The 13,230-nt window shown below is 41.5% G+C and overlaps 1 protein-coding gene across 3 annotated transcripts in view; it reads left to right on the top strand.

The window, feature by feature from the left end:
- Window positions 1-999: 999 nt before the first annotated feature.
- Window positions 1,000-13,230, top strand: part of GLRA3 (glycine receptor alpha 3) — a 148,052-nt gene continuing 135,821 nt past the window's right edge. The window contains exon 1 of one of the 3 annotated variants that reach the window (XM_048847759.2): window positions 1,000-1,678. In XM_048847759.2, coding sequence (XP_048703716.1) covers window positions 1,593-1,678 — 86 coding nt within the window. In that variant the 5' untranslated portion in view covers window positions 1,000-1,592. The remainder of the gene's footprint in view (window positions 1,679-13,230) is intronic. The other 2 variants (XM_075127809.1, XM_048847760.2) reach the window with 2 other exon arrangements.

Genomic DNA, 13,230 nt, shown 5'->3' with positions numbered 1-13,230 from the left:
ACACACACTCCCTCTCCCAGCCCCAACACGGGCAGCCTCCCTTCGTCTAAGGTTCCTTCTCGTTTTGCCTCCCCAACCGCACCGGTATCTTCCCCCCCCCCCCTCCCCGCCCCAGTCCCGCACGGAGGTTCATTCACAGCCACAGATGTTCGCACCGCCCTTTACTCGCCATTCGCTCCTTCTCCTTCAGCCCGCTCTTCTCTCACTCCCTCTCTGCCCCCACCTGTCTCTCCCTCACTCGCCCCGCTTTCCCCAGACCCTTTCCCCAGACTGAAGCTCTCAACACCTCCTGGCTCAAGAGCGCTCTTCCCTTCCGAACTCCCCCTCTCCAGGCTCCCTCTCACCCCATCTCATCACCTGGGATGAAAAGGGACCGGGGCGACATGATTCCCCATCTCCTCAGTGGTTGCGCCTTTGAAGGCGGAAACTACCACGGACAGCTCTTCCCAGCCACCGGAGAGCCACTGCCCCCAGCGCACAGCTCAACGCCCATTCCCGCAATGGGCCACTCGCCCTGCCCAGCGCTCAATGCCCTGCCCGTCCCTGGACCCTCCTGCCCGTCCCCCAACCTGACCGCAATCCCCCGAACACACACAACTCCCCCTCCCAAGCCCCTGGGACACCGCCCTCCTCTGCACGCCCCTCTCCCCTCCGCCCCACCAACGCCGGGCAGAGGGGCACGGCTAGGCAGCAGCTCTTTTACCAGCGTTTAATCTGAGGAGGGCTCTGACAGCAGCTAGGACAGATGGCTCCGTCCTCATACTCGTAGTGAATGCAAAGGAGGTGAAAGAACATCGGGGCGGGGGAATGGCCCACCCCATTCCTGGCTGGACTAACTGCTCCCCACATCAGATCCGCTTTTGAAGGATCACCACCCCCCACATTCCCTCCTGTGGGACCAGTCCCTCATCCTCTTCCTCAGGGTCAACCCCCACCCCCCGCCGCCAGACATCTCCTTCTAGGGGATCCTCTCCCTGTCCACCGCCACCCCCTGAAACATCAGCTCCCCCCCCCAGCACAGACACACAGGTCTGAGGGATCAACCTCCTCTCTTCCCCCATCCACCCCCTTCTGTTGCAGTGCTGCTTAGCCCGGCTGTCAGTCTGTCTGGGAGCTCCCCTGAGTGGCTGTGGGCAGCCCATTGCCTGGGCTTGGTCTCCGCCCTCCCTCCCTCTCTCAGCTGGTCCTAGCGTTCCAGTTGCTCAGGAATGTGGAGAGCTGGGTTCTGGCGGCTAGCAGGAGCCGGAGGGAGGAAGGGAAGCTGAGCGCACGCTGCCGCCTCTGCTCTGCCTGATCTTCCCCTTTTGGAACCGTCGTTTTCTTTAAATGAAAAATACAAACCCTACCGAGCTGGTTCCCAGCCGCGCCACCACCAGAAAATGTTCGGCCAAGTGCCAGGCGCCGGTGAATAACTAACCCCAGACTAAAACTTCCCTGCCAGTGGGATTACAGGTGCAGCACTGCCGCAGGGAGCTCTCCAGGGTGCTGACGTCCCGGCAGTTTCCTCCAACAGCTCCCAAGACTGAGCAAATTTCCTAGGCACTCTTTCTGGATCTTCCATGACTCGGAAACGTCTGCTCTGGAGGTTGTGAATGCCTCGTAGTAACATGGCCAAGGTTAGATACCTTCGTGCAGCTGTTTCGGGATTTTATCTGTGGGAAGCTGCAGTTCTGCTCAGGTGAGTCCCTCCAGGGTGGGAAACGGAGATCACAAACGTGCCCCCAGTGGTTTTTCTTGCACAGCTGAAATGCTTGGGACTCATGGATGATGCACAGTTGTTGCTGCCTCTCCAGCCGTACTCTCCACAAATGTCTAGCCTTCAATAGCCTTCTCATTGTCAGTGACAATTAAATGTATGGGATCTGTGTCTGAGGTAACTTTGAGATACTGGAGTGACGCTGGATTTCAGTTTCATTTTACAATGTAAGGTTCCTTGTTTTATTTAGAGCTGGGGTTTCCCCTTGCACAGTTGGCCAGTTAGCTTCTGTTTTGTTACATTCTTTCTTTTTAAATGGAAAATGCTACACTTACCTCTTTAAAATTCTTCAGTTTAGAGCTATATATAAAGTTCCACGAAGTTTATTCAGAGTTTGTAATACATTTGATTTCAGTTACTACTATTTTATTTTAATTAGTATAGGGTATCTAATTTGGGGACTTTATGAGGTCATGAAACTTTCATGCAGAAACAGGAACAATGATAGCCAGGTGGAGAGAGGAAACTGATTCGAGAATTACTTCCAGGATGTTTACCTACTTGGTGTACTATGCAACTGGGCTTTCTAAAATTTGTGTAGTGTATGATACAGACAGAACAATAAATCAAGAGTTGAGCAGAAAATATTAGAGGACATCCTAGTGCACAAGGTGTTTTCACTATTGCCCAGCACACTTTTCTCAGATCAACTAATAAGATACACAAACATTCTTTTTCTCAAGTTCTCTAAGTGTGGTGGTTACATTCTGGAACAAACTAGACTCCCTCTTCCATTAATCTCTGTATTTATTTTAAAAGGCAAGCAAACGCATAAGCAAACGAAAGTCCCCACACTATAGACATTTAAAAAGCAGAATTCGAGGTCACCCTTTTAATGTTTTTTTGCTAGAATATTCTGCTAGAATTAAACCGGTCAGAAATATGTGAATGTTAGTTTTGTACAGCAATAAAAATAAAGCATAAATACATGCAACTTACATAACACAGAGGCAGGGTATTAATGAGTGTCATATCCTTACTTTTTTTTTCAAAGATGCGGGAAGGAATTAAAAAATGTAATACATAGGTTACTAGAGGCTCTTGTGATAACATGCAGAGGGATTATTTATAAACACACAACTATGTATATGTATGTATAGCACCAGGCAGTGGTGATGGTGAATATATGTTCATTTTAGGTAGTTTTAGGTTAATTGAATCAACACGTAGAATGTAGTAGTATTTATTGTAATCTTACTTTACCTTTGCAAACAGGAACAGATTTTAAGAAACTGGGTCACATGAAGTGGGATTATTTGGTGTTGTGTGGGAGAGTGAGCAGTAGAGAGTGTACATTTTCTTGTAGTTTTTAATATTTAATGTATGGAATAGGAGGATGGACCCATATGGGCTGTAATATACTGAATGAAGTATAATTATAAGTAGAAATGTACTATCAGTTATTGTATTTCAAGGTTAATAATAGATCATGATTTCCTTGACATTTATCTAAATGTCAGTATACTACTGAATGAACAACCAACTCTTTATTTAATAATATAAAACATATGTTATTTACAAAGAAAAGAAATATGTTTTTGGAAGGCAGATAACTCTTTTATAGCATCAGATCAGAAAACATTACTCAAGCAAGTTAACTCATATTTAAGTTCAGATTGTAGAGTGACATCTTTGCATTACATGTGTATACTTTTTTTCCATTTTAAAGCAACAAAAATGTTTTCATAATAGCAGGGTTGTTCATCTAAATGATCATTTTTAAGAATAGCCATGGTCATTATGCACAAAAATCTAGAAGCTATGTTGTGTATGGCTGCTGTGAAGGCAGTTAGGAGGTGGGAGTGCATAGGAAGGTTCTAGTTTTTATTTCCCAGTCAGGGGCAGGGCAAATTTGCAGCCCTTATGCACTCTGGAATACAAAGACTGCTCTTGACTTGAGCTATTAGCATCACAAGCCATCCCAAAAGGATATAGACCAGCCCAGTTCACCACGTCCAAATGAGGGTGTGTTAAAATGTTCCCAAAAAGAAAAGGAGGACTTGTGGCACCTTAGAGACTAACAAATTTATTTGAGCATAAGCTTTCGTGCGCTACAGCTCACTTCATCGGATGCATGAAACCTGTTAAAATGTTGACACGGATGTTTTGCTTTCTGGAAGTCATTGAGACCAGTTCTCCCCTGCTTTGCACCTCGTGTAATCATTTACAACTGGGCAGATGGGGGGTAAACTGCTACCATGTTGTCTTCCCTTTGAGAGACAATCACTTATAGAGATCCACTGGAATGGGGTCTTATACAGTACTTTTATTGAAGAATTGTGCCTTCTAAGCACAACTGACCCCTAAATGATTTCACTTGTTCCAGATATGACACAAAGGTTCTCATTTTTTAAACCATATTAGAGATTAACTTTTCTTACCTCAATTGAATTTTTGTGGGATTTTTTTTTCTGGGCGGGGGTAGGGAGAGGTTAAGTTAAGTGCTCCAGTAGAAGCTACTTAAATGTCTTACCTTGTGATAGTACTATATCTGCATGTTATTTAGATGCCATCTCTGAGAAGGGTAAAACTGATATTTTCAGTACATGCCAAATTAAAAAAAAGGTCTCCTTTTTAAGATGATCTATTTAAATGCAAGCTTGTTATTCTCATCAGTTAGATGCTGAAGGTCCACATTCTGGTATATTTTGTAAAAGAGAAGACATCTGATTTCTTTATGGAAAGAAATAATTTTCCATCCCATTTTCAAGTCCCTTGAAATCAGAAATATGAAAAAAATAGACTCTTGTATGATAACTATTTTATATAAGCTGACATCTGAAAGCTATTTTGCAGCTAGAAGAGTAAAACAACCTTATTTTCATAATAGAAATTTGGTATAACTATTTCTGTGTATTATTATAACAATACAGTTGGTGTATAATGGTGTATTTTAGGTCTTCTACTTCTGACAGTAGTTTATGGAACTTGACAAAAAAGATATGCAGCACTATTATTTTGTATACATTTTGAAGAGCATTCAGTTTAGAGACAATTCTGCTTTCATATCTTCCATGTGTTTCTGTCCTTGTTTATTATTGTATGACAGTTATAAGATGGGACTATTTTAACTCCTTGTTTAGTGGTCTTATTTATAAACAAATCAACACACTCAAGCTCATTTTGAACTCAGCAGCAAGACTCTTTAAATATACACTCAACTTCTCTAAAAATCTTTACATGAGCTTTCAGTAGATTTCTTCATAGATTTTCAAATTCTGCTTATCATTTAAACAACTTCTTTAGGGACTGGGCCTTTCATGTATTTCAGAATTGTTCTTTCAGTGTTCCATTAGCAACTCATGACAATCCTTGCAACAGGGCTGTTATCTTTATGAATCAAGGCTTTTTCTGTTTATACCTCTCTGGAAATTGCTTCTCAAACTCAGAAAATTAGAAATTCTCAATTTTTAAGTCTAAACTAAGTACTCCCTTTTTATTTTTTATTTTTTTTTTCTGTAATATTATTGTTTAGTGTAAAATGCCCTGAGTCACCACATGTAAGTAGAGTAAAGTAGAATCTCTGTTTAGGACTATATCTGCTCCTGCTACTTATCTAAAAATAAAATCAGAACCCTTGATAATACTAGAAGTCCAGACTGCCCACTTCCACAGGGAACCCCTGAGGAGAGATTTGAAGGGGAAGAAGTATTTATGAGGGTCTCCTGTGGAGAATTCTCCCTGTTCTACCAGGGAGTAGAATTTGCCCTTCACAGTTAATAGGGATCAGTCAAAATGGCTGTGCATCTGAATGGATCCCATGAGATCAGGAGGAGATCAAAATCACCTGTGTAGAGTCTGGACACTCTGTAGTAGCTCTGGCCTTTGCTTGTTAACAGAGTGGCTCCACTGAAGCCCCTAACAGGACACCCATAACTGTTCCTTTCTCCGAGGTCTCCTTAAAGGGGAGATGATAGCTATCCACATTATCTGGAGTGAAGGGACGGAGCTGTGAAAATGTAGTATAGCTTCTCACTTATTATACTTCTCAAGTAACCTCCGGAAAGGGAGCAGGAAGATTAGTATCACCTCTTGCCTATCCACTCCTCCCTCAACCTGTTCACTAACCCCTTCTTCTTTTCTCTGAGGAGGAATCATACCATGGAAGTCCCTGACTGTATTAGAGAGCAGGATGTATGCAGAGAGAGTGCCTTTTGCTGCATATCCCAGAGGGGTGACTGGGCCTATAGTTAACCACTGTGGGGATTAGTCTTATGTTATGGAGAAGTATGACTTCAGATGAGTAATAATAGCAGCACCAACAAACCTTTCTTCATGCAAATAGCCTTAGTAGTTTAAAAAAATGCCAATTAGAATACAAGAAAATAGTTCATATAATATGAGATGCCATCAGAATTGCCTGTAAGGCCTCAGTAGCTGTTTAAGAAGCAAAGAATGACACCTTTGATGTTTATAAAGCAGCAATTAAAGATCCACGAATTGCAAACTCAATGAATGAATTTATTAAAATCATAACAGATGTGCCTGTGTTGGGGGCAGAGAAATGGAAATTTAATAGTTCAGGGTAATGAAGTACAGAGCCTTTCATCTCCAACCCTAGTCTGTAGCAACCAGAAGCTATTTTCAAAGGAGAGACTCTCATTCTAGATCCTACTGGACAAGTGACAATGACACAGAGGCAGAGCAATTGGACTCCCTATGTGGGTGGATTGCCTTGTAGTTTACAAAACAAAGAAAAAGAGAGGACTTTAATTATCAATGAACACGGTAATTTAAATATGCCAGGTAAAATTCTGCCCCCGTTCAAGTCAGTGGCTTGCTATTTGCCATTCACTTCACTGAGGGCAGGATTTCATCTGCTGTTCCTCATTTCTTAAAATAAACTTGTAAAGAAACTGCTTTCTTGAGATCCTACCTTTGTTTTTGTTATAAAGCAGAAGGAAGAAATATGTTTGTACAGTAATATATGGGAAAACTAAATTAAAATTACAATGAAATTTAAATTAACATGCACCTTTTAATTCTTGCTGTGCTAATGCTGTTCTTCTCAATATTTCCTATTTCATTCCTACCTAACTGATACAAACAAGAAATAGAGGAATACTTTGATTCTTTTTGAAGAAAAATGTAATGATTGTTCTCCTAAATTAGAAAGGTCCAGACGTGTCAGGCCTGATTATGATCTCATTTGCACTGATGAAAATTAGAGGAAATGCCATTTAAATCAATAGAGTTAAACTTAGATTAAAACAGGTGAGAGATCAAGTCCCTTGTTGTTCAACTAATTTTGGAATATATTATTTAAATGCTCTTATTTAAAAACACTTTCTTAGATATCGGAATGCATCCCATGTACATTTACAAGAATATTGATCTGTGTCACAAGTGACACAATCTCACAATTTACAGTGAATACTTAACACACTTTTAAAAATTCATTAGCATATTTATGGGGGGAGGGATAGCTCAGTGGTTTGAGCATTGGCCTGCTAAATGCAGGGTTGTGAGTTCAATCCTTGAGGGGGCCATTTAGGAATCTGGGGCAAAAATTGGGGATTGGTCCTGCTTTGAGCAGGGGGTTGGACTAGATGACCTCCTGAGGTCCCTTCCAACCCTAATATTCTATGATTCTATGTTAAATAAATATGCCACTTACTGTTGATAGGGCCTTTTGTATTCTGAAATTTAACAGCCTGCACTTTTCTGTGGAATCCCCTCCCTAGTACAGAATTGAACTCCAAAACTTCAGCTTTTATTTAAAAGAAATGTGTCCTGCTCTCAAGGTAACCTTAGAAACATGAACCAAGCCTAAACTGTAATAGTGTTCTCTTGCACAGATTACAGAAAGCCTGACAGAGTAGCTCTCAGAGGTGTGAATTTCATTTAAATTGGTTGTTTACTCTTAAACCTTAAGATGACATTAGAAATGTCACCCATAACTGTTTTACTGATGATCATTTAGCAGAAATATCCAGCAAATGTGCTTATCCCAATCACAAGCTGCCTCTTAAGGTGATAAATTTATTTTATATTTTTAAAAAACACTCTTTTCCAATTTGCCCCAGCAGATTCTGTAGATTCCCATCTATAGAATCCAGGGACCTTCCAGGGAATTTAGGTCTAGCATACTGTGGAGTACAAAAGACCTTGATTATTGCAAAGCATCAAAACAGCTTACATATTATTTCCTTTCAGGTTTTTAATATAATTGTTTTAAAATTGCATTGTCGTTGGTTACAATCAGGATAGGCGTTTCCATGCTCTAGGTGGTTGTGGACTGAAAGATGCACCATCCTCAGGAGCTACCTAAATTTAATTTAGTGACCAAGGAACCAGCGGCCTAAAGGTGCCCCACTAGACAGAAGTAAAATGATGAAAAGTGGTGACTTGCTGGTAATAATAGGCTAAAACATGTCATTTTATAATGGGAAGAACTATAATAACAATGCTGAGCCAATACAAATAAATTGTAGGAGCATATCAAGCCTTTGGAGGTGATAGTGCTCAGATTTTCACTTGTAGTTCAACTGTACTCACAAAAATGCTTGCTCAGATTTTCAAACAGGAGGCTTCTCTACAAAGTAGCTGCGGACAGAGTGTAGGTGGGCAAATGCCCTTTTCTGTCACCCTTTTCATAGCCTTCAGGAGGTGAAGCATCCTGCATATGAAACAGCCAAGAATGCACTTGGGCCTGATAATCCCTGCATCCAGCACATTCTCATTGATTAACTTCCCAGTATGAATCAGAGAAAAGTGAGCTGACAATTGAAAGGACAGTAGACGTAAGATGGTAACACAAGCAAGATCAGGAAAGCAAAGTAAAGCCATGTATCTGGAGGAAATTTTAAACACCATTGAGATATGGTGTGTGTTTGTATGTATGTGTGGTTCTGTGGACCAATTTCACTGGAAACATGAAAGGCTAGCAGCATCATTTATTAACCTTAGCATTATTTTCACTGACTTATTCAGTTAAGGGAAATGCTTCAGTGCATACATTAGAAATTCTGGTTTCTGTCAGTATCTGGCATGAATCCTGTCACTCTGAGCAGTATCCTGAAGCACTAACTTGACCTTGGCCTTAAGATGATGTTGCATACTAGAAGACTTTTATGTTGGTTTTTGGAAAGAACACACACAGAGAAGAAAACCGATCCAATATTGCTTTATTCAGATAGCCCATGTAACAGGAAATGAGAAGCAATGAGACACTGAGACTTCAATTGGGCACAAATGTAAAAAAGCATAAATTGAACAGATGGAGCAAAAGATAAGACTGTAAAATGGTTAATAAAAAGGAAGTGTGACAATTCCTGGAAAATTTGAATTATCTACAAATCAATGGAAACCTAGTTTTATCTGTGCATTTCAATCAGGTGCTGCTACCCCTTCTTTAAAAATATTAATGAATACGTTAAATAAGATGGGACCTAACACTGATCTCGGCATCTTCCCTCTAGTCCAATACTTACCCATTTATCATTGTCCAATGATTATAATCATTCAGCCCACCAGGTAGTATTCATATTATTGGAATTTTCCTGAGACCTCAACCTCCTGGTTCCTTAGGACTCAGTTTGGCTCCAGGTTTGTCCCTCAATTTTCTTTACTGGCATACAGCAAAGCTATAGCAAGGGCTTGAAGTGGTTTCTATTACATACACAGTTTAGAGTTTGGTTCAATGGCTCTCAGCACCCCCACTATAAAAATTGTTCCAGCACCCCTGTATACTTAACTTAATTTGACCTGTTTGTAAAGTCAACATACAGCCATTGCAGTAATTACTGCAGTTTTTCCTGTCCACACTACCCTTTCTGTCTGTGGTACGTGTCCTCACCAAGACACACTTCCACCAACTTAATAGGGGCAGTGTGTGTGGGGGGGGGAGGAGGGCTGAGAACACATGCTCTCACCTCTGGGTGGAGCTCCTCAAGGCTGCCGACTGGACTCTGGCTCCCTGCTCTGAGCCATGCTACCAACTGGGATCCCAGCTTTGACCCTGGGCAGCAGCCAGATTTAGAGCAAGGAGCCTGTGGGGCAGCCTAGCTCAGAGCTGGCACTGGAGAGCCTGGGGGGCAGTCAGGCTGCAATAGCGGGAGCTCCCTGTCCCGGGGTGACAGCCCCAGCTGTGAGCCAGAGATGGGGTTTGCAGCAAGGAGGCTGACAGCCTTTTTTGTACATATTCTGAAACACGCTACCACATGCGCATTCCAGTCTACATCAAATCAGGCACTCTGATTGGTCCAAGGTTTTGTAGGCAATCCCCATCTAGATCATGAGCTGTTCCTATGCTGTACTACATGCAAGGCCACAGCTATAAGCTGTCATACATTCTCTTCTTTCTTACTATTCTTTATCTACCAACTACATATTATCTACAAGGCCACTTTGAATGTACAGTTTGTCCATTGTTAACCTCTGTTTTCTTCCTTCTGCTTTCATTCTTGGTTCTGGCTAGGTCTACACGTATTCAGGATCATACAAATTTAATTTTTGCAAGATTTTGTGAAAATACATTACATTCTTTACCAAAATCCAAATATATTAGATCTCCTTCATTCAATTTGTAATTGTATCCCCACTCCCCCGCCCCGCCCAAGATTGATGCCATATCTGCTTTTTTTTCCCAGTCTTCTGGTACCTCCCCAGTTCTCTGTGACTTTTCAGAAATAATTAACATTGATTTGGTAAGTTAATCAGTTCATTCCCTTAACACCCTGCAATGCATGTCATCCAAGCTGGCTGATTTGCACCTGCTCATACTTTCCAAGTACAGTATTCCCATAACTACTCTTCACGGCTCTCTACTTGTCCAAATTTTTTTCTGTATTTTTATGTTAATTTAAAAAAGGAGTTTGATATGTCAGCCATTTTTAAGTCATAATTAATTTAATTCCTCTCCTCCTACTTCCTAATGGGTACTATTTAGTATTTCTTTCCCTCTCCCTTCACTCGTTAGGCTAGTATTAGCTCATTTTGCTGTGCTGTTCCCCTTGGGTGAAAGTAATTCATCCACCCACAAAGCTCAAGTAAAATGACTTTGATAATGGGATTGGGAAGATAGAATTCACCTTCACAGCCCATGGGGAGAACCTGAGACTATAGTGAAGTTCTTTGCAGTTGCTATTCCAGCCTGGGAGCTGGAATGGAATGGTAATCTCACTGCGCTCCCTGCATATGGTTTCTGAGGCACTGGATCCTGATCTTAATTGTGGTCCTGTGGCAGGGCTCCCAGCTCAGCCAAAATTGCCTCTCCCTTCTATGTGGGGCTGGCTGAGATTCCTTCTCTAGTGCTGTCAGGGTTCCTTCCCCACTCTGAACTCTAGGGTACAGATGTGGGGACCTGCATGAAAACCTCCTAAGCTTACTTTTACCAGCTTAGGTTAAAACTTCCCCAAGGTACAAATTATTTTACCTTTTGCCCTTGGACTTTATCGCTGCCACCACCAAACGTCTAACAGGTACATAACTGGGAAACAGCCTGTTTGGAAACATCTTCCCCCCCCAAAATTCCTCCCAAACCTTACACCCCCTATCCTGGGGAAGGTTTGATAAAAATCCTCACCAATTTGTATAGGTGAACACAGATCCAAACCCTTGGATCTTAAGAACAATGAAAAAGCATTCAGATTCTTAAAAGAAGAATTTTAATAGAAGAAAAAGTAGCAAAGAATCACCTCTGTAAAATCAGGATGGTAAATACCTTACAGGGTAAACAGATTCAAAACATAGAGAATCCCTCTAGGCAAAACTTTAAGTTACAAAAAGACACAAAAACAGGAATCTACATTCCCTTCAGCACAGCTTATTTTCTCAGCCATTTAAAGAAATCAGAATCTAACGCATATGTAGATAGATTACTTACTAAGTTCTAGGACTCCATTCCTGTTCTGTCACCGGCAAAAACATCACACAGAGAGAGAGAGCCTTTGTTTCTCCCCCTGTCATAAATATAAAGGGAAGGGTAAACCCCTTTGAAATCCCTCCTGGCCAGGGGAAAGCTCCTCTCACCTGTAAAGGGTTAAGAAGCTAAAGGTAACCTCGCTGGCACCTGACCAAAATGACCAATGAGGAGACAAGATACTTTCAAAAGCTGGGAGGAGGGAGAGAAACAAAGGGTCTGTGTGTCTGTCTATATTCTGTCTTTGCCGGGGATAGACCAGGAATGGAGTCTTAGAACTTCTAGTAAGTAATCTAGCTAGGTACATGTTAGATTATGATTTCTTTAAATGGCTGAGAAAAGAACTGTGCTGAATAGAATAACTATTTCTGTCTGTGTATCTTTTTTGTAACTTAAGGTTTTTCCTAGAGGGGTTCTCTATGTTTTGAATCTAATTACCCTGATTCTACCATCTTGAATCTACCATCCTGATTTTACAGGGGGGATTTCTTTATTTCTATTTACTTCTATTTTTTATTAAAGTCTTCTTGTAAGAAAACTGAATGCTTTTTCATTGTTTTCAGATCCAAGGGATTGGGTCTGTGGTCACCTATGCAAATTGGTGAGGCTTTTTATCCAACATTTCCCAGGAAAGGGGGGGTGCAAGTGTTGGGAGGATTGTTCATTGTTCTTAAGATCCAAGGGTCTGGGTCTGTAGTCACCTAGGCAAATTGGTGAGGCTTTTTACCAAACCTTGTCCAGGAAGTGGGGTGCAAGGTTTTGGGAAGTATTTTGGGAGGGAAAGACGTGTCCAAACAACTCTTCCCCAGTAACCAGTATTAGTTTGATGGTGGTAGCGGCCAATCCAAGGACAAAGGGTGGAATATTTTGTACCTTGGGGAAGTTTTGACCTAAGCTGGTAAAGATAAGCTTAGGAGGTTTTTCATGCAGGTCCCCACATCTGTACCCTAGAGTTCAGAGTGGGGAAGGAACCTTGACACCCCCTGTCCAGCTTTGAAAGTATCTTGTCTCCTCATTGGTCATTTTGGTCAGGTGCCAGCGAGGTTATCCTAGCTTCTTACCTCCTGGCCAGAGGAAAAACCCTTTACAGGTGAAAAGGGTTTTTCCTCTGGCCAGGAGGTATCTTAAAGGTGTTTACCCTTCCCTTTATATTTATGACAAGTGCACAGACCCCCAGTACAGTCAGGCTTAGCTTCCTGTGTCTTTCTCAGTGATTTTAATTGCTGCTCATTCAGAGTTCAGAGATTACTGCCATTTTTCTTTTGAGAATATAGTTGTCTTTTTTTTAAAACTTTACTTTACTTTACTTTACTATACTTTACTATTCACAAGGAATTATTAATTCTCCTTTTAGCATTCATGGCAGAAGCCTATTTTTAAAGAGTTTTACTCATTCAGCTTGGGAACAGTAACTATTTCACACAATTGTCTTTTACTAGCAAGTCAAAAAGTATGCTTACACTGCATACTCCTTTCGACAGCATGTAGAATACATACACTGCATGCCCTCCCTAGCATGGGTATAAATAGCAGTGTAAATGGTGAGGTACTTCTTAGGCAAGTAAAGACATTCCGGAACCATGTGGGTATGTACCTTACATTTCTGTCTGCT

The sequence above is a fragment of the Caretta caretta genome, chromosome 4 (genome assembly GCF_965140235.1).
Source record: "Caretta caretta isolate rCarCar2 chromosome 4, rCarCar1.hap1, whole genome shotgun sequence".
In the NCBI taxonomy this organism is placed as follows: Eukaryota; Metazoa; Chordata; order Testudines; family Cheloniidae; genus Caretta; species Caretta caretta.
The sequence above is the reverse complement of the archived record's forward strand: the minus strand, read 5'-3'. Positions and strand labels throughout refer to the sequence as shown.